A 27,204-nucleotide genomic window follows, 5' to 3' on the forward strand; every position below is an offset into this window, starting at 1 on the left:
GCATTTTATTACAGAGAGTGCTGCTGAATGTCTTCTCTGAAGTCATTTTAGCTGCATATAGCACTGTTATTTACAGTGTGTGCTTTTGCGTGTGCTTCTATAGGTCAACTGACTGTGTAGGTAACAACGCCCACGTAGCCACAGGCTTGTGCCTGCCCATGTCAATCCATAGCTCATTTACACTTTATTTAGGCAAGTAGCTCAAAGCTTAAAGCAAAATCCACGTTCTGTGCATGCCTACGCTGTGCTGGCTGCTCTGGCGTGACTCCACTCCCTTTCCCATGTGCTTCTCCTTCCAAACTCTGTGTCTGCAGCTGTGTGAGGCAGGGGAACGCTGGAGAGCCAGCTGGCTGGAAACTGCCTGGAAAATAATGGAAATCAGGTGTCCAGAAGGAGTATATGTTTAAATGTGTCTTGACTTTCCTTGGTTTTCCCTACAGACAGCAGTGATTCTGTATTAGCTTTGTTTTTTGCTCTCTGTAAAAATTATCCCCTTTTGATGTTTAGATATGGGGAGAACAGAGCTTGGTGTGACTTTTGGTGACTTTATCTTGGCAGACGCTGTGTGCCAGTTGTACATCTGGCATACAGATGGAGAGACACTAGGGAAAAAAAGAAGCCAATAAATAAAATTAATTTTGGGATTTGGATGAAAAAGAAAACCAAGGTCATATTTTGTCTCGTTATGATGTTAGCCAGTTGTAGGGACCAGGGAGGAGTGTGCTCTGTGGAGATGGATGGAAACATATTCAGCAACCTGAGAGCTCTGTTGGATCAATGCAGCCCAGTGCTGTTCTGCTCTCTGTGGAAAGCAGGACCACATATGGGAGGCAGGACTTCCAGGAATGACAGAAATTAGGACCACATGGTACTTTACATTCTACTTTGGGTTCCCACTGAACTTGGTACATTTTAACGCTCTGTTTTTTTCTGAGGCTTTGGGTTTTGGTGATGCAAAAACATTCCTCTGTTGCCATATTTTTTCAGAGGAAAAGCATGTATTCAAAATGCTGGGCATTAAACTCAGCGCATGTGTACTTGCAAGCTTACTGCTGTTTCATTGCTATTGTTTCCTCCTTCTCAGGACATGACCTTCAGCACCACAATGAATCAGGAAAAACCTGTCAAATCGTCCTAGCTCCCCGGCTGTGCAATTTGCTGTTCCCTCGCTGTTCCCCAGACAGCAGCTTTTCTCACCCAAAGCACAGAAGCCAGCAAGTCACAAATGACAGCTGAAAAGTGAAGCATTACCAAAAGCTGCATGAGACTCTGTCAAAGAGAACCTTTATATATAATTCTCCTTCTGAGCCTGGGAAGCTTTGCATCCCATCAGTTCCAGAGAACGGAGAGAAGATATGTTCAAGTAACCAACACCAGAAATTGCACAAATCCATACACGTTTTAGCATATCTACACAGTGACCTACAGCATTTAGAATTCTCCATTCAGAATGGATGATGGATACAGAAACACAAACCAGGTCTCAGATGACTACAGGTACCAGGATGGCAACTATGATGCACACAATGACGGCTACTACCGGGGCAGGGATGAGCCTGTGCAGGAAGAGGATGCCCAGAGTGATGTTACAGAAGGCCACGATGAGGATGATGAGGTCTATGAGGGGGAGTACCAAGGGATCCCACACCCAGATGACATTAAAGAAAAGCAGAAGAAGCGAGCCCCTGCTGTGGATGATGAGTACAGAGACCGTGCTGACCTTATGGCCGAGAGGATGGAGGACGAGGAGCAACTCGCCCACCAGTACGAGAACATCATTGAGGAGTGTGGCCACGGACGCTTCCAGTGGACTCTCTTCTTTGTTTTAGGGTTGGCACTGATGGCAGATGGGGTGGAGGTGTTTGTGGTTGGATTTGTTCTTCCCAGTGCTGAGAAGGATATGTGCTTGTCCAGTTCCAACAAAGGGATGTTGGGTAAGTGCCGCTGGCAAACAGCTCTTCTAATGCAGTGAGCAGCAGCTGGGACACCTTTTCCTAGTGACCAGCTGATTTCAGGATCTTCTGATGACTTTCTTCTTGTGTTGTATGTCATGTATAGTCATGCCTGGGTGGCTCTGACTCAGGAGGTGTTCACATGCTGATGAGAGGCAGCTCCCCAAAAGCAGCAGAATTTTACCAGAATGTGCTGTGGCCCCAGTGCTGGTCACTGTGGGCTGGGTCTGGGCAAGGCAGCTGACAATCTGCAGGTCCACAGGGCAAAAATCAAAGGGGTGCTCAAGGATAGGTAAGTGAAAATTTAAAGGTGGATCTAGTGACTCAAAATTCAAAGCTGTTAGAAACTCCAGGTTTCAAAGCTGTTAGAAACTCCCTTTTCTTCAGCCCAAAGTCCCAACTGACAAATCAGCTGTGCAGTCAGTTCCTTCTGCCTAACTTCTCAGTTTGCTCATATGTCCTGGATCAGATGTAGTCAATGGAGGTTTCTTTTAAGGTCTGTGGAATGCAATTAAAGTGCAGCATGCAGATTTGAGCTGAGGCTACTGGGCAACATCCCTTTTGCATCACTATTGACATCTCCCTGAGGTCAAAATACAAGGCTTAGTTATTGGGAGTGAGACTGGGAAGAAAGGTTTGGATGAAAAATTTTTTCCCTTGAACAATAGGCAAGCCAAATTCCACCAGCCAAAGACAGCAAAGCCTCCCAGATCTCCAAGAATCAGGACAGGATCCAGCATGGCCCACAGTGAGAGCCAGCCATGCAATAGGACAGAGCATCTGGAAGGGAAATAAAGCAGCTCTTGGAATAACTGCTAGAGGAGGAAGAGTGTGTGTCTTGATGGACACGTACTGGGATTGCAGGGAGTCATCAGGGGCTGTAGGTCATACCAGTTATGCTGGCCCAGAAGCCCTGCCTGATGCAATGTAAGTGCAGATTTGGGATTAAACCCCAGCCCTTGACTTCATTCTATTTCCATTATTTTCATGTGGCAAACACAAAAGATAGTTATCCCTATATAAACCTCTCCTCTTGGTGCACTAAGGTCATATTCATTTTTCTGTTTCTCCCTTTTTTCTTTGAACTTGAGGATTGGGATATTTCTTTCTACAGTTAGCCAGCTTTGTACTTTTGTGCCTTAAAGAGTTTAGTAACATTTTTGCTTCACAAACCCCTTGAAAATTCTAGCTCAAAATATCTCCAGTCAGATATCTAAAAGCAAACCCCTCACAATGAGATCTTGATTTCAAAGGGACTTTGGAATTCACCAGCTCCCTGTGGGACACAAAGCTTGGTGTCTTTTCAGTGATGAGACCTTTTTTGAAAAGCAGGTCATTTATTTTGGTGACTCTATGAAAGCTGAGATTTTCTGAAACTCTGACCCCATAAATATCTGCCTCTGTAGAGCTCAAGCTCTGGCAGGCTCCTGAATGAGAAAACTTCAAATGTCACAAGGAAATCTATCTTTGAAGTATTTCTGACCCAACCACAGGTAAAAATGAACACGAATTCTCCCCAGAGAGCTCGCTCTGCTTTTTCCAGCTCAGTATTTGCAAGGCTGAAAGTTCAGGGTGTTCTGATAAGCTCTGAATAAGCAAGGAGACATTTGGGTCTGTATCCAATCCCAGCTCCAGCCTCCTGCGCACTAACAGAACTAATCTGGGACTGCTAATGAGGGGAAGAGAACTCTTCTTGCTGCCTTTCCTGCCCACTTTCAAACACAGCTTGTGAGAACCTGGCTTTGCAGAACAATTTCTCCTGTCCTTAGCTTGTTTGTTTGGGGGATCTGCTGTCAAAGCTTGTATTCACACTATTTCATGACTTCATTATGAGGGGAAGAACAGAATTTTCCTAAAAACAATAAAAGCTGGTTCATCTTAGTTTGGGGCAGGGAGGAGAATGGGTATTTATGGTAGCATTCAGTTGTTAGTGACTGGTAGTGTACATGGGGCAGGTCACTGATTCAGTCTGTCTTACTTGTCAAACACCCTTTCTTGTCTGCTGGGCATTTCTCTGCTGCTGGATCTGAGGTTCGTGAGATGACTCTTTGTGAACATGAATGAAGCATGTCTTGGAAAGCCTTACATTGCACAGCAGTGCTCTGATGTGGGTAATGAGTACCCAAGGCATCAAGAAGAGAGAGTATGATGAGCCTGGGGTGGGTAGGGGACTGCTGGAGGGCATAGGAAGGGAACAGTGCAAGTCTCTGAGGCTGGAGAGGGGAAGGAGACCTTTCTGCCAAATGAAGGGTGGCAGCTGCAGGGATGAGGGTTTTGTAGGTTTGCTGGGCAGCAAGGCAGTGCAGGGACATGAGGTGTGCGTGCAGCCCTGCCTCCAGCACAGCAAGAAGGTTTCACCTCTTTTCTGAGCAGCTGTAGCATAAGGACAGCAGATATCAGCTTCTCGAGAGGAAAGCTGAGGAAGTGCTGCTGATGGAGACAAGAACATAATAATCAAAATCTTTCTTAGAATAGCTTCAGCTCCCATCCACCTGCAACTAGGAAGAAAGGTATCTTCCACAAAGCTCAGAGCCTCCGAGACAAGCTCATGTCCCCCTGTGAATCCATTCCCTCAGTGATCTATGGCAGTGCACATTGATCAGGGTTCAGTTACTTTTAGGGGTTGATATGGTGGCAATCAAAGAGCCTTCACCTCAATTTCTACTGTGCAGTGACAGTCTTGCACGAGTGTGTCTGCACAGGATGAACAGGGGGGTGATTAGAGCAGGCACAGCTTTCCCTCAAGTTATCACAAGGTTTTAGGGAAGCAGGGATATTATCCACACGAGTTACTGCCCCTTGCCTTATCCCCATGTACCAATAAACATCTACAGATAAGCTCGTGTTTATTCCCAAGGAGCCCATTATCTCCCATTTTTGCTAAGGAAACATAACCAGGTTTTCCCAGGTGCAGTTAAGGTCACTTCCAGGCAGCTGCTAACATTTAAACACACAAGGTCTCAGCCATAACAAGAGAGGCCAGGAGGGAAAGACTGGGAAATAAGTCAGGTGAGTAATCAAACTCCAGCAGAAATAGGAAGGGACAAATAAGAGAGATAAAGCAAATGCCTCCTAAAGACCAATTTAGTGAAGTTCAGCCTCTGTTAAAAGGACATTTTGCATTAAACACTCTGCATATTGCATATTTTTCCTCCCTTGGAAAGCAGTCATGGTAAAATATCAAGCAAACCATGGCCAAATTATGCAAAAATTGCAAATAAACAGATGCCCACAGTGTTTCATGAAATGTGTGAAATGGATATGACACATCTTAGAAAACGTTTACATTTCGTTCTGAAAATAAACATCTCACCATCAGATACAAATTAACAGCTATTTTAGCCCTAAATATCCCGAGTGGGACAAAATGCGTATTTGGAGTTTTTCAGTTATGAGAAATGCTATTTTAAAGATGATTTCAGTGGTATTACAAAAATAAAACCCAACGAAAAAAAGAAACAACGGTATACATATTTTAGCAGTTTGATTTAATCAACTTATAATACAAGTTGTTAAGAATAACTTTGGCAACATGAAACAACATTACTTTTACATATTCATTTGATAGATCTGCTTTGCTGAGTTTTCATCAGCAGTAGTCAAAATAATAATTCAGTTCTTAAATTTACTGAAACAGAATATTCCTTGTCAGTATGATACAGCCTATTGGAAACATATTTTTTTTTAATTTGCTAAGGATAATCAAAAGAGTAATGAAATTTGTATTTTTATATTTGCTGAAAGGCACACAGTATCATTATTTGGAGAAATATCTTATAAATATATACCTTTACATGCTATAAATCACTTCTTAGAGGACTAAATATTACATTTGCAAGCACAGAGCAGTAAGTACACAACAAGTGTAAAAGATAATGACGTAGTAATGTTTTAAACTTCTTCACATCCTGCATATAAAAAACTCAAGGTATGGTTAAAGCACCAGCCCTCCCAGATCCCAGAGCTGCAGTTGTGTTATTGTCATTTCACAGTTCACTAAACTGAGACTAGGAAATTTTTAAGAGCTTTGCCTGTAACTGTAAAACAGCTACACCAAGGCTGAGAATAAAATTGCATTTTCAGGCTCCCTTTTCCTTTTTATGATTTAATAATAATTTTTTTAAGGAGAATATCTTATTACAGACTCTTAACCTCACAATGTTGGATTAAAAAACTATAAAAAAAAGATCCTATAAGTAATTACGCTTTTATGTAGCAATTCAAGCTTGGCTGTGTGAGACAGGTTAAATAGGATGTGTAACATCCCTGCTTTTAGTTGTGTGAAGAGGATATTTTATTATCAGCTGAGATAAAATCTGGTCACAGCTTCTCATTGACCCGAATTCACCTGATATGACAGTAAATCCTAATCCCCTCTGCAGAGCTCAATGGCTTTTCTCCGCTTCTTTTTTTTTCTCTGCCTGAGCATGGACAAGCCCAGCCACGGCTCCCTTGCTCTGCCATGGGTATTTGCTGCCTCTTTTACTCCTCCACAGCCATGGACCCCCAACACAGCAGCCACTACACCCTGATGAGACCTACCCATGTCAGGCACAGATTCCTGGCTGCAAGTTTGCTCTTGGGCAGAAATGCTCAGCCCAAGTTGCAGCCCAAGGAGCATCAATACCTCGAGCAGTAGGGGAAAAAAAAAGGTGTTTTTGTGATTTGAGAACACCCCACGTTTTGTGCAGGTCTGATATGGGGATGAATGGCTGTGTCTCCATCGGTAAACACCGTGGGAATTTCATCTGGCGCGTTCCAGCATGAGGAGGTTTTCGTTGGACAGCAAAGGATTTGTTTGGCTTCCTCTGTTGAAATCTTTGCTTTAGCAGAGGGGTTGGGTGGGGAGAAACAGATGGTCCCACGAATATTGTGGTGCTGGACAAGTCCCATGGGGAGATGTGAAGCTGGCTGAGCGTAAACACCACCCACGCCCCGCTGGCAGCGCCGAGCCCGGCTGTGCATCACCTCACCCGCGCTGTGCCACAGCCCCATGGGCTCACCCACCCACCCCAGCTCCAGCTGCACACCCCCCTCCATCCCTGCAGCCAGATTTGCCCAATATCCACACACAGACCTCCCAAAATGGAAAGCTGTCTTTCCTTAGAGATTCCCTTCTCGGTGCCAGAGCCCCTGGCTGTGGAAGAAGTCTCACTGCTTAATCAACAAGGAGAGTGCAACGGGATGAGCCTTTCCTTTGACTTCCATTTAAAAGGTTGAGTTGATTCATGGGGAAAGCACTGATAAGCCTACAAGGAAGAGCAGATTGAAAATTTCAGGAAGAAAGGAAAAAAAGGCCACTGGCCCTCAGCTCATCCTCTGTCAAGACCCTCCCCTGTTCTGGGACATCACTATGGCTCAAGAGAGTCAGGACTATCACTACTTTATTCCTCTCTTTCAATTACTTACAATTGGATCCTGTGCCTTGCCCCATCCATCTCTCAAATTGTCCAGACCTGACTCACGACGTTTTGTTTGTGTCCATAAGGTGAATCCCTAACAGTTCCTACACCAGTAATAGTATTTGAATTTTGGTTTTATTACAGCTTGAATGCAAGATATATAAGGTCCTAATAATTTTCTGTTGTCCAAATGCTTTCCCTCTTCAAGAGCCTCTCTTTTTACCATAGGGCTGTGCTGGTAGTGGCCTGGGATTTGAAGGCAGGTAGGTGGTTTCTCATTCCTGTAGTTACTGGCTCCATGCAAACCATAGATAACCCTGGACCCAGGCAGCCTCCTCACCTCCCTGACAGCCCCAAGGACTCTGAGACTAATTCTTCTCAGTGAGATGTTTGGTTTTTATCTGCTCAAATTTTCTATTTATTCCACAAGTCTTTGTCCTGTCTCTAAAGGGATTCTTTTTAAATGTGCCTCTTTATAAAGACCTTTAATCCCATTAACTAACAAAGAGAAAAATTCATGCTTGTGATTCAGATTTAGGTAAACCTTGAATTTTCTGGGGTTTTTTTTCTGAAACCCTTAGAAGTCTACTTTTAACTATATTGAAGGAGTAAAAATACAGTTTAGCACACACAGAGCCATATGCTGTATCTGCAGTATATTCCTCCCCTTATTCCTAGAACTTCAGCTTTTAACTTCAAATTCCTGTCTAACACACAGCACACAATTTTAGTAAAGGCTAATAAATTTCTTAGTGTGAAAATGCTAAATATGTTACCTCTTTTCTAGTGGGAATAAGTCCAGTCAGTGGTCACATATTTTCCTTATAACTTCAGCAATGGATGATTCATAACCCAAAATTTATTCATAGAATTTCAGCTCTTTGGTTTTTCCACCACTTTTATGGGAGGCTATTGCAGACTTTCCCACAGGCATTCATTATACTCCAGGACTTGTGGAATAGTCTGCAAATAATGGCTTATTCAGAGTTGCCCTTAGCATTTCATCTGAGCACCTTATGTGTCAATTGGGAAGCTGATCCCTCCGAGCACAGTCTAAGTCTGTGTGGTTTGAAGCCAAGTTTAGAAGTCAAGATTCTGGTGCAGACCATTGTAATGTTGTACTGTAGAATATTTGATGGACAGAACTAACCCAGCAAAAGAAACACCATTTTGTGGTCACTTTTCTTGGTCCAATTCTCCTTAAAATTTGAGTTTCCTTGATATGAGCTGGATCTTTTTCAGAGGTAGCCACCATGACTGTGTTTTCTGGAAGATGGTCTCCCTGGAAAGAGGCCGTTTGAGTAACAATTTCACTCCTCTCTGGGTCCCTGGCACCTTGTTGTCAATCCAGGACACAGCAATATCTGCAACACAGACGTTGTTCTGCACCCTGGGTCCCAAGATCCATCAGCTGACAGAGTGTTCTACAGCAGCTACCCCAAAATTTTAATTACATTGGCCAGAACATGCAGTCTTCACCAAAAAAAGATTTCTCCATGATAATGAAGTGTTCTGTTGATTTTGTTTCAACCCTGAAGCATATATTTTCATAACCAGGATCCTTTCCCTCAGAACCTGGCCAAGTAAACAGCCTCTGGTTGTCCCTGATACTTTCTTTACTACAGATTTTTATTGTGTTATATTTCTGGGGGAACACACATCAATTGATTTATCATATACAATAACTAATGAAAGCAACATGCTCTAGGTGAGCTTGTGACATTAGCAGCTCTGCTGTGATTTATGCTGCTCACTGTTTGATGGATCTTGTGTTGCAGAGCTACAGTCTACCCTTCCATCATAAGTTTGGGCTCCTTAGTCAGAATCTGCAGGGGTTTGCTTACAAAAGCAGCTCCACTTCTTGATGTCGAGTTTCAAGTACTGACACATTCCCTGGTGAGCCCACTCCTCTCCTGGCCAGAGAAGAGGCTGCCCCTCACCAGTCACTGCACTAAAACACCAGCTAGAAGACAGTAACAATCTCCTCCACCTCCTCCTGACCTGGGATGTTTTCTGTTACTAAGAGGATTTGGATGAACATCTGCCATCCAGGGATTTTCTCTGGGGGAAAAAAAAAAAATAAAATTGAGTTTGGCAGACCATTTTTCCTTCCTCATCAGGGTCTGGCATGCTGGCAGGGCTTGCTGTCAGATGGGTGTCTGTGATGCACCAGTGAGTAGATGCACGGCTCATCATCACTTCCTTCCGCTGGCTGCCATCAGATTTGCTCTATTACATGTGGCTCAGGAGCCAGGGGAAAAGCATTAAGCCATCCAGCACTGCGTTAAGGTCCTTCCTTCAGAAAAGTTTTGGACTGAAACTGTTTTTGCTTTGGCTCAGCCTTGTAATTTGTACTTCAGTGAACAAGCTGGAGGTCAAAGTTAATAGAAATAGAGACCCCAGACTCTGAGATGTGTTTGTATCTTCTCTTCAGATTGGAACCTGGAACCTTTGCACACCTTCAGATCCCCTCACCAGGACAGCTCGGATCAGGAGGGTAGGGCAGGGAGTGAAAGGATAGGCTGCACAGAGCCACATGCTCATGGTTGAGGTACAATTGGCAAAATCCTACTCCACAGTTCTGGTACAAAGGCTTTTAATAGACAAGAACAGATTTTTTACCTTTGACACAAAAATCCTGCCCATCAGACATCATGTGGATAGAAAAGAATCACTCACAGAGAGGTGATCCTACTGTGGAATAGGGAGATTTAAGAAATCCAAACTTTTCCACATCTGATCAATGTGAGACAGGTGTCCTTCAAATGCTGCAATGGATCTCTGCTGGATAGCTTTTAATTTAGTAATGCATTTTAAATCAAGTGCAGGCATTTGTAATCAAAAGGAAGATGGGATCAGCTGCCAGATAACTCTGCATTAGCTCTTAGCTGGCTTTGCTGGATGGCACAGAGCTGCCTTCAGCCACCAGACTGATTGTTTTGTTTAAACATTAATGAATTACAAAAACATTCATCTCCGCCTTGTTTTCCAAGTGATGTGTTTGACAGAACAGATCCTGGGGAAGGCATTGGCTCTCAAGAGAAGCCAAGCTTGGTTCAAGGTGAGGAATGAACCTCCAAAGAGTCAACCATTCCTGAAAAATGTTTCTTTCAGCTGTATTTCTTCAGCCAGTGAATAGGAGTGTTTCCTATTAAGAGAATATATTTACTTGCTCAGCATCCAATGCCTTCACCCGGAGCCAGGGATGCAGGGAGCACTGCTGCTTTCCTTCAACCCCTGCTCAGCTGGGTCTTGAACCTGACATGTCCCCAGACTCCAAACATCCTCAAGCATCATTCTTTTCCTTCAAGAACTCCTTGAACTGCAAGTTCTGCTTTCCAGCAAGCAGATGTTCTCCATCTGGAAATAGCTCAGCTCATCTGGATTGCATCCAGCCATGGTCGGGCCCCATCAGGATCTCCACAGCAGGACTGTGCAGCCTATAGACACAGACTATAATCCTGTCAATGGGGTTTGAGACGTTGCAGGAGGTGTTCTTGGGAGCAGCCCTCTTGTGCCTCTGTGCTCCCTAGGAAAAACTGTGGTTGCAACCAATTTCTTCTGAACTACATCTGGAAAGTAGATAAAATAAACAAAAAAGTATATTCCTGAACCTTTGAGCATTATCAACTAGTGCTATTTACACTGTTACCTACATAAAGGAAAAGGCAGTAAAATCTGTGGCCCTTCTGCAGCAGTGGCCTAGAAGAGCCAAGGACAGCTGTGTGTTCTCCAGGAGAGTAGCAGGCACAAACTGAGCAGGGTACAGGGAGACTTCCTGGAGTGGAAACCCATTGTTGCCTATTCAGCCTGGCACTAAATGAGTCACTGACACTGTCTTTTGAGGATCCCATAGTAAAAGATCTAGTGAAGTCAGGCTAAAAAGAAGAATCCATCTTTCTTAAGAATGTCAGAGAGATAACTCTACAGAGCAAACTGTCCAGACAAGCCTTAGATTCTCCCTTCTCAGATTTTCAGATCAAGACTGCACTCTTGAGTGAGCTGTCCTTTAGTTAGAGGCCAGATCTTGGCTCAGTAATGAAGGAAGTAGCTGAGCTACACGAGGTGAGTCTGGGTAACAGACTGATCCTTTCAGATACGGCCGGGAAAAGCAGGGAGTGAAAGAGATGAAACACTGCAAAGAGCTTTAGCTATGCTCCATCAGTCTCTCTGCTCTCACAGCTTTCCGAGCACAAACAGCAGCCTGACAGAGCCTCTCCCTACACATCCTCCATCCTGCTGCACTCAGGGGGGTAAGAGGAGTTAAGACATCAGACTTCTGTTGTATTGTTGGTGGCACACAGCTGGGACACGTGCATCCTAAGCTGCTTATGCCTGGCCATTGCCTACGTGCAGGGGATATGTGAGCAGCGAGGTTGGGAAGGAAAGATGTGGCTGGTCAAAGGAGGGTATGCCCATATTGTCTGAAGTGATGCAAGCTCTCAGGCACAAGATGGGAAAATCACTATCCTTCCAATGGACAGAGTTTCTGGTGTCTGAGATTTGGGGTGGGTAGGAGTATCTCTACTTTATTGCACACTATGCCGGGACAACATCAGTTGCCATATGGGCACTTTAAAATCTGCTCCTACAATGCACACTATCTCCACGCTGTTAACAAGCTGACTGTCTCTCTCACTTCCAGGCTTGATAGTCTACTTAGGAATGATGGTGGGGGCTGTCTTGCTGGGCGGCCTTGCTGATAAACTGGGAAGAAAGCAATGCCTCATCATATCACTTGCAATCAATGCTGCCTTTGCGTTCCTCTCCTCCTTCGTCCAGGGATACGGATTCTTCCTCTTCTGCCGCCTTATCTCAGGCCTCGGGTGGGTACCTGCTGAATCTGCCCCCTGTCTTGGAGGAGCCCCAGCACAGCTGGGCAGTTTAGGCATGTGGGGTGGGACAAGGAAGGCTGCTCAGGAGATGCATCCCTGGTACCCAGCCAGGATGGCATTGCCATTTAGGACATGTGGCTGTGTTACCTCACTCTTGACCCTTAGAGCTGTAGTGGTGGGAGAGTTTGGTCATTGATGTTCTTCTGGTACTGCCCAAATTGTGCAGAAATGTGGCTGAGACTGAAAAATGCCCACCTCCAGGGCCTCCAGTGAGACTGTCAACAGTTTCCATTGCCTGCCTGTATTTTGCCCCCCTAAAATGAGTGATCATGAAATAACAAGAGAAGATGTTTAAGTGAAGAGCAGGGTATTACTCAGGCTTTGTACAAACTGTACAGGAAATTCAGCTTTTAGAGCATGAGAAGGATCTTGTTCATCTTTGATGTCAAAGGCCAGTCCAGCCAAAGAGAGATTTGCATTTTTCCTCTAAGTCTCACTTCTGAGCAGCCCATCTGTGAGTGTGACCTTCCCTCATTAAAAATGCAATCCTAGCCATAAAGACATTGAAGAAGACTCTCATTTTTCCTATGTGCTGTTTTTTCTCCTCAGTATTGGAGGCACGCTCCCCATCGTGTTTGCCTATTTCTCTGAATTTCTGTCTCGTGAGAAGAGGGGAGAACACCTGAGCTGGCTTTGCATGTTCTGGATGATTGGTGGCATTTATGCTTCAGCAATGGCTTGGAGCATCATCCCACATTACGGTAATTTGTGCTTTTGACTTTCTGCACCACCACATTCCTGCACCACTATACCGCCCCAAACCCCTGCACAGGTAGCGACATTTCTTACACAGCCCAGCATAAACACCACTGAAAAGAATAGATACCTGAAGTGCTCACAGGTCTCACAAATTGACTGCATGAGCGACTCATGCTGCAGGTAGGACTGGATGGGGCTGCTTTCCATCCAAAGCCTCAAATACATGCCTTGAATTACACTGTTGGAGCCTGAGCTCTTAATCTAAATGTCAGCTCATTTGAGGAAAAATGGACTGAGATTATATTGCAAAAATTGATCCAGTTATCAAAACCAAGCGACTTTAATCAGGGAATTACTGGATGCTGTGAATGATAGCAGTGAGGGCAGCACATGTACTTTCCCTTAGCCAAGTGTCCACACTGTCAGGGCTGTGTACCTGGTGGCACATCTGCTCAGCATGGGAAGGGCTGAAGTCCCTTCTGACTTCACCTAAATGGATGCAGGAGTGGAATGGGTTCCCTGCCCTCAACTGGAAGTGGGAATGAAAACGTAGATGGCTGTAAACTGAAATGTACTGTGCTCTGAGGAGCAGAAGTCTGCATGTCACGTGTCCCTTGTAACTCATGTATATAACCTAGGAAAACACCAAAAGCAATTATCTACTGGAAAAGATTAACTCCCCCAGTATGCAGTGACAGCAGCTGTTTGCAAAATCCTGTTTGAGGAAAGTAGGACAGTCCACAAAACCCATGAAGAAAACCACTAACATTAACCTGTCAATCCATTTTCAGCACATTTAAAGCACATTCACTATGAAGAAATATTCATGCTTTTGACTGATATGACAGAGATTGTTGGAAGGAAAAGGCAAACTTACTGCAGGGGTGTCAGGTAGAAATAATTCTATTATCTGCAACAACATTTGCTTTAAAAAGCCCTTAGATATTTACATTATAATTATTTTTCAGATGACTTTTTGATGTTGTATTTTTGTAGCTTCTTTTTTGATTTCCAAATTTCCACCTACTATTTTGGAACTTTGTGAAATCATTAGAACACCATGAATGGCTCAGATGAGACCTCTGCAAAACCCATTTCTCGATGATTTCCTTATTATGTGAATAAAAAATGTATAAAGAAAAAAAATGAATTAAACAGTCCTTATGAGATTTGAACCTAGGGAGAGTAAATGGAGCAATGTAAGAGAATGAGGTTGTACTTTCCAGTTCTTAGCAGGGCAATACCAGACTTGGTCAAACACCAGGAAAAAAGCAGGAGAGGGGGGACCTCAAATGCAGCATTAGGATTTTGATATTTCTAAATTTGAACCCCAGCTGAGGTTTTGTAGGTCTGGAAAAAAATAAACTTGCTTTTCTTGCTCACTTCCATGAAATACATATGTGATGTAGGAGATGGAAAGAAGCCCTCCCTAATGTTCCTCTCAGATCAGAGATTTAACCTTTCTAAACTTTCGGTAACATCACCGAGTAACAATCAATTATGTACCATTTTCCAGCCTTACTTGCCTACAGCTGCACGGAGCTGTTCCTATCGCTGGGTGATTTCTAAACTCAAAGATAAAAGAAGGTTTTTCAAAAGGCAGAACCTGAGCATGTTCCAATTTCTGTAATGAACATCATGAACTTGCTGCTATCTACTGAGCATGCTATCGAGCCATCAGTACTAAGAATAGCAAACTTTCAACCTGCCCTTATGAGAGAGGAAAATTCAGAATGCTTGGTCAGTATTTTCACTTGTTGGCTCTTGCTGTTTCCAGGCTGGGGGTTCAGTATGGGAACCAAGTACCACTTCCACAGCTGGAGAGTCTTTGTACTCGTGTGTGCTCTGCCCTGCATCGCCTCCCTGGTGGCACTGAAATTCATGCCTGAAAGCCCACGGTTTTTGCTGGAGGTAAGATGATTCATCTCAAAGGTTGCAGTCTGATATCAGCAGAGGATGGCAGGTCCTCAATGTATCACTGTCTTTCTTTGTCTCATCAAACACACAGAGCACAAGCTCAGAGGCAAAGCTACTCCTACATGTCTACACCAGCTCCACAGACTGCTTAAACCCCAAAGATTACAGACTATGGGGTCAGTCACTGGCGATTAGTGTGTCACTGCCAGAGGGGGTACAGATGGAAGGTAGTGAGAGATGGGAATTTTATATGTCCAACAAAGGCACTTTTAAAAGATTTGTCCCAGAGTTTGGGCATGGAACTACTAAATCCTGGTGGTAGAGCAAAGGACAAAATACATTTTACTGAGAAAAATACTTAAACCTTGGAAATCTTAAGCAAGTATTCTGTATTTCCACTTCACAGGTGGGAAACGTAGCAATACCTAGTTCAAGTTAAGCCTGCAAATCTTTAGCAGAGTTGGGATGAGAGTCCAGTTCTCCTCATCCATCTCCTCTTCTTTCATCTGTTTTTAAATAGCTATCTCTGACCCCTTTTCTGCCTCAGGCAGTTTTAGGATAACTCCTTTCTCCAGCACAGAGATGCTGCGCTCTGTGAATACCAACCATGCTTTCAGCTCTTCAGGTCTCATGCAGCCCATGTTGTCTGTGTGCTTCTCCACTATGCTGGACCTCTAGAATCGCTTTCTCTCTGAGCTTTGATAAATTACAGAGCTGGAAGCTTGAACACTTGCTTTCCTTTTCTTTGCTGTTTTCAGATTGGTAAACATGATGAAGCCTGGATGATCCTCAAGCAAGTTCATGACACCAACATGAGGGCCAAGGGTGAGCCAGAGAGGGTTTTTACGGTGAGTTGAGCAAAGGCATCAGTTAAGAAAAGCTGGACTTACCTTCCTTAGTGCAGCACAGCAGCACTTTATTCCTCCTCGGGACTCTTTCAATGTAATCTCTCCCAGCAATCAGAAAAAAAGGACTGTGAGAAACATTTTGTGCATTTAAACTTAAGATGCCAGTCTGTTTTTTCAAGAATTAGTCAAGTCTGTCAATTGCAGTGAGTACTCTTCATTCCTGGTGTTACTTTGTGTCCTTTAGACCAGTGATTTTAATTATACACATGCTTAATTGGTTTGCTCTAAGAGACTAAAACAAAATAAGAGAGATATTGGCCATGTGGGACACCTGAGTCACCCCTTTCTCCATTCTGCCTTCTAATCAAAGTCTGATTAAACTTCACGTACTTTCTAATGAGCTTTCCAAACTCCACCTGCCTCATACCCAGTCTTTAATCTCTCCAAGGGAAAGTGGGATGAGTGGCTATTACTCATTGATCTGCTGCTTGTTGTGAAAAAGGTCACACAGAGCAGAGTCGTTAATAGTAAAATCAGAGAAAAGGTTTATGCTGGGGTTAGCTGCAAATTACTGTAATTCAGTTGTAAAATCCTGGTGAGCCAGCCAGGGAAGGACTCTTGATTTATGCTTTTAAAGATGAGAGCACACATGCTTTTAAAGGATGGAAAAAAAAGGAGATAGACTTGTGTGTGAAACATGTATTTGCAATCAAGAAGGAGAGCAAGGCTCCATGTTCAGAAGGGCTGTCAGGAAACTGTGCCCCTTGGGAGTGATCCTTCAAGGAAATTAAAATTTCATATCTGAGCATGACAATTGTGTGCGTGTTCATGTAGGAACTTAATGAGCACGTTATTTTTAGGCTACCAACCATTTGAGTGATGCAAGCCCTGACAGCAAAGGTGAGAGAGATGTCTTTAAATCCATCGCTGGCTTTGCCGTAATGCTGAGCTGGAAATGAAGCTCAAATATAAATATATATATATATATATATATATATCTCAAAAAAGTAGGGCATTATGAGAGTCTGAGTAGGAGAATGAAGGAGCAGCTGTACAGCCTCCATTAGTGCTCGTTACTCCATCCAACAGAGTCATGACTGCGGTGGAGGAGCTGAGCTCGGTATCGCACCTCAAGGTGCGTCGCGCCGGCTGAGCCGAGATGTACTGACACCCGCTGGCACAGGCGGGTGATCAGTGCTCCTGGTGTGGCACAAACTGTCAAGTTTTGTGTTTTTCTGATAGGCCAGAAGTTGTCAGTTTGTGGTGAGTCAGCTGGTATCAGGACAGTTTCCAGATCTGACATTTAATCGGTGCCAGGAAGAGGAAAGCAGAGGCTGCACAGCTGAGCCAAGGCGCTTGCTCACACTCAGAAATTTATTCAGCAAATTTTCGCCTCCTCCATGTGTTTACAAACAGTTCTGTTTTCCTTGAATACGTCCTTTAATTAAAGTTACTAAGCAAATATTTGCTGGGACCCTTTTGTAAGTTTTCCTGAGCAGTGCAGTTCAGGTATTCAGCGCTGAAAATTCAGACTGTTTTGGTGAAGCAAACTGATTGCATGGTGTGGGCTCACTTGACGGCAGGATGCATTTTCAGCTGCAAAGATTCCCATCTACACATTCGAAGATCTGTCAGTGGTATTTAAAAGATGTGGAATAAGAAATGTTCCTGCTAGTTGTCTTTGAAGAAAGAGATCCTGAGGACACAGTTTGGGTACAAGTGGCTGATCTTGGAGGTAATTTTTACTATAATTTCCTAGTCCTAATTTGTAGTGGAATTCTAAAGATAGAGAAAAAAGGTAGCATACAGGCCCCTTAGCCAATAAATGAGAAAATGAAGTGGACATGATGCACTTAAAGTATTTCATGGAAGAAGAGAGAGAGAGAGAGAAGATGAAGGGATGGATGAAAAGAAGAAAGGAAGGCTTATTTCTGTTAATAGCTTCCTGCTGTAATTAAATCACTTATCTTAATTGCTAATACTAACTATCAAGGAAAAAATAATAAGGGTTATTAGGTCTAAACATTGCCCAGAAGACAGTGGAATTTAAAACCACCCAGGAAATTTCAGTCCAATTTTTTTTCTACTTTTTTTCCTTCCTCCAGGTTTCCTATATCAAAACTCCAAAGCAAGTAGATGAATTTATTGAAATCCAGAGCTCAACAGGGACCTGGTACCAGCGGTGGCTGGTCAGAATCACGACTACTTTAAAACAGGTAAAGAGAAGAAAAAAACTTCACACAAGGGTTTTTGGGCTTTGGGCTCCAGTGCCTCATTGCTCCAGGTCATTGTACCTTGAAATCCTGATTCTCTCCTCAGAAAACCCACTGCTTTTTGCAAAGGGCTGTAACCTGACTGCACTTTCTGTGCAGATGTGTGCACCTGCAAGCTGCCACGTTACCAGCCAGGCCCCAAAATGCCCCTGTGAGCATCACTGTCATCCAGCAGTGCAGAGCTTCTGGGACCAGCCACAGCCCCACGCGCTTGGCCCTCCTCCTGAGCAGATAAATATTGATTCTCTCTCCCCAAGCCTAAGTGAAATTACCACCTGTCGTGGGGGCAGAAAGGGTTTGTTCTTTGTTCCTGCTGAGACCGAGTTTCTAAGAATGTTATACTGTCTCCTAGGCTCATTTAACCTTTCACACCTGCTGTGCTGCTCACCTAATGCCCATGTAGGACTGTGGAAAACCTTGCTAGAACGTCTAGTCTTGAAGGATGAGCTGAAAGTTAAGGAAAGTTCTTCTTAACTAATAGCAATGCAGGTGCTATACTATTACTATACTTAAGTGGCAATTAATAGCTTGAGTCAACAGCAGATCTTGGTCTGCCTCCTGCTTGGATTCATCCCTACCTGATTTCATCTTATACCTCCTAAAGTGCCAGCTGTGTTTGGGCTTTTGCTCTTCAGAGAGCTTTGGAGCTCGGTTTGAAAGCACTCCTGACACCATACATAATTTTGAAAAGATAAAGTTGTCAGAGAGTCTGAGAACTGATATAACCTGGGAGAGACACTGCATCATACCCAGCCCTAGTCATGCACTCCAGCTCATTACAGAGGGCTCAGATCAAGTACCCGAGCACAGAGATGAATAAGTGATTTTTTGTAAGCCATTTACTATATAAATACAATTTTTAAAAAACACTGAATATAAGCCACGCATTTGACCTTCCCCTAATGAACCCATTTTTCTGACATTATGTTTATGATGCACTCAGAAATTAAGCTGTCGAGTGTCTGCTGGGGTGTTCTGGCAGCTAATTCCTTCTTGTGGATTTGTAGGTCTGGGACAATGTGCTATATTGTTTAACAGCCCAGTACAGGATGAACACATTGATGCTGGCTGTGGTTTGGTTTACAATGGCCTTAAGGTAAGGAAGGGACTGCTTTATATTTTTTGGGAGACTAAAGGGCTATTCAGAGTCTGAATAGTTATTTACACATGTAAATAAACTATTACAAAATTAATCCTGGTCTTATATTAAAGAGTCTTTGTGAACTAAGCCTTGCTCTCCTACAGATATTGATCAATCTGATTGCTTTATATGAGGTAAAAGGTGCTTTGAACAAACCAGGACTTGAAAAGTTGTCGGTAGCACAGTAATGTATTGTCTCTCTCACTTTTAGATCTTTCATTTGAACTTGTCCACACACACACAAAAATAGACACAATCCTACCAGATTCTCAGCTGTTCCTTAGTCTAAATCAAAACCACTTGGGCAAGCCTAAATCTAAACTACAGGTAAATTTTGTCTAATTCTCACCTGAACAGCACACTTGCAGAAATCAGCCAAATTTGTTTCTGTTCTGCTAATCTCTTGGGCAGCAAAGTTAGCACATTTCTTTATTCCCCGGCCAAGAGGAACTGAAATGAGTGGTCCTGCTTCAAGTGAAGGGGAAAAGACCAACATGCTTCTGCAATCAGCAGGGTGCTTAGACTGCAGAAACATTTTGCTCAGTCCTGTGTCAGTAGTGAGCAAGAATTTGTGTCAGACATGCATTCACATTTGGAGTTTAACAAGTTTACAAGTCGTGAAGCAGATCGTGGGAAGAATCTTGTATCCCTGATGTGTCTCCCAATCCTGCTCCAGTTACTATGGCCTTATTGTCTGGTTCCCTGACATGATCCGGTATCTCCAAGACGAGGCATATGAATCACGAGTGAAGATCTTTGATGAGGAAGAAGTGTCCCATTTCACCTTTAATTTCACCCTGGAAAACCAGATCCATAGAAATGGGGAATACAGGAACGACAAGTAAGTGAACAGAATTTGCTTTGATGTATTCAAACAGAAATAAATTTCTAGAAATCCTTTCTTTCTTTTCCATTTTCCACCAACTTGAACCTCTCTGTTGTTCTTTTGGACACTCAATCTAAATTTCTCAAATCCCAAAGGCAGTTTTTGACAGACAAAATATCATTTTAATCCCATTTTTCCGCATACTCTGCCTCAGTCACTGACTTCTTCAGAACCCAAGGGATGCCTGTGAGGAGTCCTGCTTCCAGCAACCCTGTGTTGGGATCACCTGGCTGTGCTGGATGCAGAAGTGTCTTCTTTTTCCTTTGCCCACACTGACATCTACTGGGCTTGGGTAGCCACTGGTAATGAAATTGCTCTGCTGCTGTATTTCCAACATAAAAAGCTCTTTCTCCTGAAGTCCTCAGTATGAATTACCCCAGTCTCCATCCTGCAGCCCATGCTGTGCATTAAAGCCTTGAGAGGCCATATGATGGCCATACTGAGGTGCTTCTCCCACTGCAGTCACTATCTCCCCAGTGATGAGTGTGTCACTTTCTCTTCTAGTATTTCAGTCAGTGAATTTGCTCCAGCAGAACATCATTGCTTTCCTTCCTTTTTTTCTCCTATTTGTTCTGAACTTGGTGTTTTTCCTTCTGTATTCATCCTGGATCCCAATCACTCTGTGTTCCACAGCAATGTAAACCCTAAGCATTCCATTACTACTTTTCAAAATTCCAATAAAAAGGAAAAATACCCCCATGTAATTTCTGTGGAGATCTCATTGCCCCAGGAAGACCTAACAGGATGATGCTCCAGCTGCCTTGCACCATGTGGGGAGGTCCCAGTGGATATTCAGTGTTACACAAAACACTCACAGTTTTACTCTTCACAGCTGAAACCACATCTCATTGCCCAGCCAGGTTGTTCCAGTCCCCTCAGAAACTATTTGTCTCCATTTCCTTTTTATATATTTGATAAACTTTGGTGGGAGACCCCAACGTGTGTCCTCATGTCCTTCCATAGACCTTCCCTGCAGCAAGGAGCTGTGCTTGATGATGCAAACCTAGCCCCACAGTTCCTGCTCCCCAAAAGAAAGTGGTGAGAAGTGAGTGTTGGTCAAATTTAGGGACTGGGGACATTTTTCTCATGCCTAGAGGAGGTGCTGAATTTTCACGAATTTCATTGAGAATTAAGGATCCTCAGCACCTTAAGACATAAAACTCTGATGTTAAGTCACTATTCTCCTGCCTTGGCCCTCTCCATTTCAAATACCCAAAACCTGATCAAGCTAAACTCCAGTAATGCCCAGACCTTATCTCAGTATGGTTTACAGCTGTGTTTTCCTTCCAGCCCTTGGCTGTGAGCTAAAACTCCATGGATCACCAGGCCATTGCTATCTAATTCTTTTAAATTTGGGTGTTAAGAAAGCAACCTGCAGGGGGAAAAAAAGCTTTGAACAGCCTTTGGGACTAAATACATCACAGGCAAATACATCACGGAGCAAATGCAGAACAGCTTAAGTTTTGCTGTAACCTGTGAGACCCTCTACATGGAGCAAGACACTGGAATAATCTTCTTGTGGTATTTTGTGCATTAATAATTTCTGTTAGTAGGCTCGGTCAAGAAGCCCTGCAGTGCTCATTTAAAGGTGTAAACAGCCATCATGTCACACTGTGTTAAAAGGGCTCAAGTCAATTAAGCTGCAGAGTAAATGTTACAAGGTTTTTTTTATCTGGTGACAGTTATGGCCTCTTTAACTAGAGCAATAATGCTTGTTCTTAACAGCTCCTTACATCTTCTAAACATGCCTGTGCATTACCTAATACATCTTCTCCGTGTCCCTGCAAAATCTCACAGGTAAATCAATATTGTGTCATCCTTCAGGCAGCCAGGTCACACATGTCACGCTTCCCATCAGAGGAGAAATCAATCACCTGACACAGTTTATTATTTTTAGTGAAATCTGTTTTCATTACATGATAAGCAATAAACCTCGAACAGAAATGGTTACAAGCAGAACTCAGATAATCTCCCCACTCTCTCCAGAAACCCCACTGCGTTTTCACTTAAAAAATCACTTTGAGTTTAAACAACTGTCAGAAACCTTTCACCAAATGGCTCAATAGGCTCCTGATAATGTCTGGTTTTATTTATGATGGAGGAGGGGGGAGAATAAGGAAGGCAGCAAGGTCAGCTCACGAAGGAAATGCCCTGCATTGAGTGAAATTCTGTCTTCTTCAGACAGACTAGGACTGAACACGAGAGGATTTGTGTTGCCTCAGCTTTAGAAGCTCATTTTCTTAGATATGATTATTTTAAGGAATAGAAAAACTGCCAAAATCCTAAAAGATCTATATCTCTTAAAAAAACCCAAACCTTTTCAAACCCTTTTCTCTACTAAAACACAGAAGGAGTTGGAGGAGAAGCTATCCATTCAAACAACACCTTTTCTGTAAATGACCCTAGAAATTGCCATTAGTGCTGTGTGTCTTGAAACAGCTACTGCACCCTACACAGTGTAGAAAATATCTTAAAGCACAGTGAAGTTCTCTTTCCTGCCCCACAGATTTATTGGCATGAAATTCAAGGAAGTGAGATTTGAGGATTCATTATTTGAGGATTGCTACTTTGAAGATGTGAGATCCAGTGAGACCTTCTTTGAAAACTGCACTCTCATCTCTACTGTTTTTTATAACACCGGTAATGGGATTCCTGCTATGGTTTCATCTCCGTAACTAGGAACTCTTTTATCAGAAAATTGTTCTGTTAGAACTATTTTATCTACTTTCTGGGAGAAAGAATGGTAGGGATCTGTGTGTTTGAGTGTGTGCTGGGTAATGAAAGTGTTGCTGGAGAAAAAGAGGGTGATGCATTTGGAAGGAGACCTCAGGTTGCTCCATCAGTGGTTTTAACCCCGTGGCTTCTGATGTCTCTGGGTGCTGTGTGGGAAATGCAAAATTCTGTGCTCAGGCCCTGACAGGTTAAAGTAATGGCAAAATTCTCAGCACTTTACAGCTCTACCAAGTAAAACTGGCTTAAAATATAATTTCAAGCCACTGGTGGTTGAAGATCATAAGCAGTAAAATAGTCACGAATTTATGCCGAAAAAGCTTTTAATTTCTACTCTAATAAAGAACAAACTATAATGCTATGAAAATCAAAGCCTGCATTGCCCTGTCCTTGTGGCATGGGGATGATACCAGTCCAAGTGGCTCCACAAATAAAAGAAGTGTATGAGATTGCACCCACCAGGAGCCACGGACTCAGCTAGAGTTGGCCACTCTAATAAATTTCCACTGAAATAAATACTCCCTGGCCATTTCCATTGGATGAGAAACTCCTCTTGGGCCTTTGGTTTGGTTAGATCCTGGCTGCATGAGGGGCATTCAGCCAAGCAGGGTAAACCTTTGCCTCTTTCCCTCACAGATCTCTACGAACACAAATTCATCAACTGCAGGCTCATCAACAGCACGTTCATGAAGGAGAAGGAAGGCTGCCACATCGACTTTGAGGAGGACAATGATTTTCTCATCTACCTGGTCAGCTTCCTGGGCAGCCTGTCTGTGCTGCCAGGCAACATCATCTCTGCATTGCTCATGGACAAAATCGGGAGGATAAAGATGATCGGTGAGTGGGGCCACCAGGTGATGGGGCAGGACATGGTGGGAGTACAGCCCTGCAAAGAGCCCTGGTCGGTGTGAAGGGCTCACTGTACCTGCACACTGGCATGGCTCTGGTGGGAATGAGTCATCCCCCTAACAAAAGGAGCAGAAGGATAAAGACTGGAGGGTGAGGCAGGTGATCTACTCCATGTCGTGGGCGAGTGACCTACTCCCTGCCTCCTCGCGCAGCTTTTCTGTGTGTCTGTAACATCCTTTTTCTTTATTATTCTGCCTTTTGTGTCAAATCCTGCATGTTTTTCCAGTGTTCAACACATCAGGGTCAGAGCTAAAAAACGACCTCTTGGTACTGTTGCTGCTGAACTCCAAAGCCTCTGTATAAATAAATGAACATTTTGCTTGTAGCAATGAATATTCACAGAGGTTATTTGATGTGGCAGCTTGACAGCGCAGGAGTTCCCTCTTTTGGTTTTTTTATCTGATTTTCAAATGACTGCACAAACAGCTTCGGAGACCATATGGTAAGTTAACTGACCACATCACAGCCAAGGAAAGTGCCACCCTTTAGCGCCATGAGAATGAGTTATCACCTCATCAGCTTTATGAATACTTTGGGAATTTCTGGTGTTGGTGCCTCCAGCGTTCAGACCTTGCTCTCCAGGTACTATGGGAATCATGCCCTGAGGGACAGTCAAAGGAAGTTGATAAAATCAGGATCGATGAATCGCTCTCTTGAGCTCACCTCTCTCTCTTCTGAGAACAGAAGGAAGGTTTAGCTCAGCCTCACCTTCAGACTGGATAAAGTAGAGCAAGATGACCCCACTGATGTGTCAGGAATGTAAACTGAGGGAAAATGAGCATTCAGGTGGTGAATTTGGAAAATACCCAAACAAACCAGAGGGTCTATGGGAAATAAATTAGGGGAAGATGAATGAGAATCAGATTGTCCATCCTGCAAACATGTCAGCATTTCAGCATTTTCATCTGGAATTGAGATGACAGCTGGAGCCCTGAATGCTTATTTCTCCTGCAAAATGAAGAATACAGGACAAAAATTACTAACGACATGCTGAAATGTTTCACTATGGAATTTCCAATTGAAAGAGCCTTCTGGCGTCCCACCTGTATCACTCTGTTGAACATATTATTTCTGGTCAGCTTAACAGGAGCACTGAATTTCTCTTTTGTGTTATGTGCCTCGCTGGGGCTTCAGTTCATTTTTATCACATCCTGCCAAACCTTCTCTTGTACAAAACAGCAGATCTCTTGGTGCCCTCACTGTGACCAAAGCTGGGCTGTGCTTTTGCAGCAGGGAGAATATCATCCAGACTACACTGTGGAGATGTAGTTTGGCCTTGTACCATGGAGGAGAAGTGGACACAGAGTCCTGCACAGCAGCTTTTTATACTCAGGCCACTGCAGTGGCAAGATGCAACATCATGTCCAAAGTAAAGCATTTTAGTTCTACTTCAGCATCCAAATTATTTTGGATGGTACGAAATTGTCTCCAAAACCACCAAACAACAGAGTTTGCTTTTCTGGTAATAAATGGAGATATTTCAGTGATAACAGAACATTCTGGTGAAAAATGGTTTGATTTTTCACAAATTTCAGCTTTCAGATGAAAACTCCCAATGGGGCAGAAAGCAGTGATGTAGCTATTAATATTTCTGAATCTGAACTGTGCCTAACTGAGCATGAATGCTCTCACTTTCTCCCTCGGTGATGTTCATAAAATTATGGCTCCTGTGCAAATGTGCCATGAAATCTAATGATGTTCTTATAATTAAAAGAGACCTCAAGTGCTTTATACAAGTGACTGTAAATTATCCTAATTGGGACTAGAAATGTGTCAAGTGACTTCAATAAAATATGAAATGCACAAGCTTATGACTTGACACTCAAGTTGAAAAACCTTCACAATGATGCTTCCTCCTCATTGACTTTCACGTTTACTTGCCTCTTCTCTTCTTGGGTCCATCTGGAAGTCTGAGATGCTGGAAATTTGCCTGGAAAAGCCTGTCTTCACAGTCTTTGTACAGCAGGACTATCAGCAAGATCAGGTGGTTGAGAATATTTTCAGGCTGGTTTCCAGCATCAGAGAATGACAGATAGTCAACATCAAGGTGTTTTCGGATTCTCGCAGATTTAATTCTTATTGGGATGAAATGCCATCACTTGAAAGCCATTTTAGCAACAAATGTGTTTGCTCAGCTGTGGACAGGGGAAGCTGATGCCAGGGTTTCTGTTGGTTTCTGCCCACAGGCGGCTCGATGCTGATCTCCGCCGTGTGCTGCTTCTTCCTGTTCTTCGGGAACAGCGAGTCGGCGATGATCGGCTGGCAGTGCCTCTTCTGCGGGGCCAGCATCGCCGCCTGGAACGCCCTGGATGTCATCACCGTGGAGCTCTACCCCACGGACAAAAGGTGCTCAGAATATTTCTCTTCTCAGTCTCACCCTCTGACTTTGTTTTCTTAGCTCCCGATGGAAAAAGCTGCCCTAGAGACGTGTAGGTGGGGGAGCTGTATATTTTTATTTATTTTATTTTCACCAGTCCTTCAGGGCTGTGTAATCCTGGATCAGCACAGACATATGCAAGCATAATTCTGCATGCATGGCAGATCGAACACATGGATCACATGGAAATATGGAAATTATGGGCTGATAAATCAAAGAATCATAGAATTGTGATCTCACAGAACGGCTTGGGTTGGAAAGGACATTAAGGATCAGCTAGTTCTAAACCCCATGCCATTTGCAGGGACATCAAATGAGAATGTACTCTCATTTCCATGGATGTGCATGGAAGTCAGGCCTTTCACACTGAATCCCCCAGCCTCTCATCATGGCTCATCACTGGGACAGCCTTCCCCTCCAAAACCTGGAGACAACCATGTGCACTGAGTGATTTGGGACATAGGGAAGCACAGGAGACTTTGGGACAGTGTCCTGAAGATTAAACCTTTCCTTACAACATCATTTTAAGCCCCTTTTTGCCTTTTTCAGACTGTTGTGGGAAGCCAGAAAGGAAGAAGAGGGACTGTGCATTGAAAACAGTGTGCTTTTAGCTTCTGGGTGAAATGATTTAGAGGAGAGCTGTGGTTGTGTCTCTGGTGACAACCCACTCGAGGCAGCCCTTGGAAGGGCTTTGAGGAGATTTTGTCCAGCTGTCTTTGGGGAGGGCAAAGGCAGACAGAGTGGGCCATTCTAGGGCTAGGGAGAAGGTGAGATGAAAAGGAGAAAGGAGTACTCACAGACATTCTCCTCATTCACACAGACATGCAAAACAATTGCATCTATTTATCTATGTATTTATTCTGCCCAGTTTTACTTGCTAAAAGCATAGCCTAGGTGACATAAGAGCATTCACAAAATTACCCATCCAAACCTTCTGTAGTTGTTCCAGAACCTCCCTCCTAACAATTGCTTTCTGCTTTCCTCTCCACAGGGCAACAGCCTTTGGCATCCTCAATGGGCTTTGCAAGTTTGGTGCCATTCTGGGGAACTCCATCTTTTCCTCCTTTGTAGGGATAACCAAGGTGGTTCCCATCCTTCTGGCCTCCTCCGCTCTGGTTGGAGGTGGCCTGCTCGCTTTGCGCCTGCCAGAGACTCGAGAACAAGTCCTGATGTGA

At 43.5% G+C, this 27,204-nt stretch overlaps 1 protein-coding gene across 1 annotated transcript; it reads left to right on the forward strand.

Annotated features, from left to right (window-relative positions):
* Positions 1–1,450: 1,450 nt before the first annotated feature.
* Positions 1,451–27,204, forward strand: SV2B (synaptic vesicle glycoprotein 2B; the record flags this gene model as incomplete). Its single annotated transcript, XM_082291047.1, has 12 exons — positions 1,451–1,934; positions 12,000–12,180; positions 12,799–12,950; positions 14,726–14,859; positions 15,624–15,713; positions 17,819–17,929; positions 18,994–19,082; positions 19,804–19,968; positions 22,520–22,653; positions 23,380–23,580; positions 25,839–25,998; positions 27,021–27,204. The coding sequence occupies 12 exons, from the start codon at positions 1,451–1,453 to the stop codon at positions 27,202–27,204; spliced, it is 2,085 nt and encodes a 694-aa protein (XP_082147173.1).

Source organism: Coloeus monedula (assembly GCF_965178545.1).
Source record: "Coloeus monedula genome assembly, chromosome: 14".
Classification (NCBI taxonomy): Eukaryota; Metazoa; Chordata; class Aves; order Passeriformes; family Corvidae; genus Coloeus; species Coloeus monedula.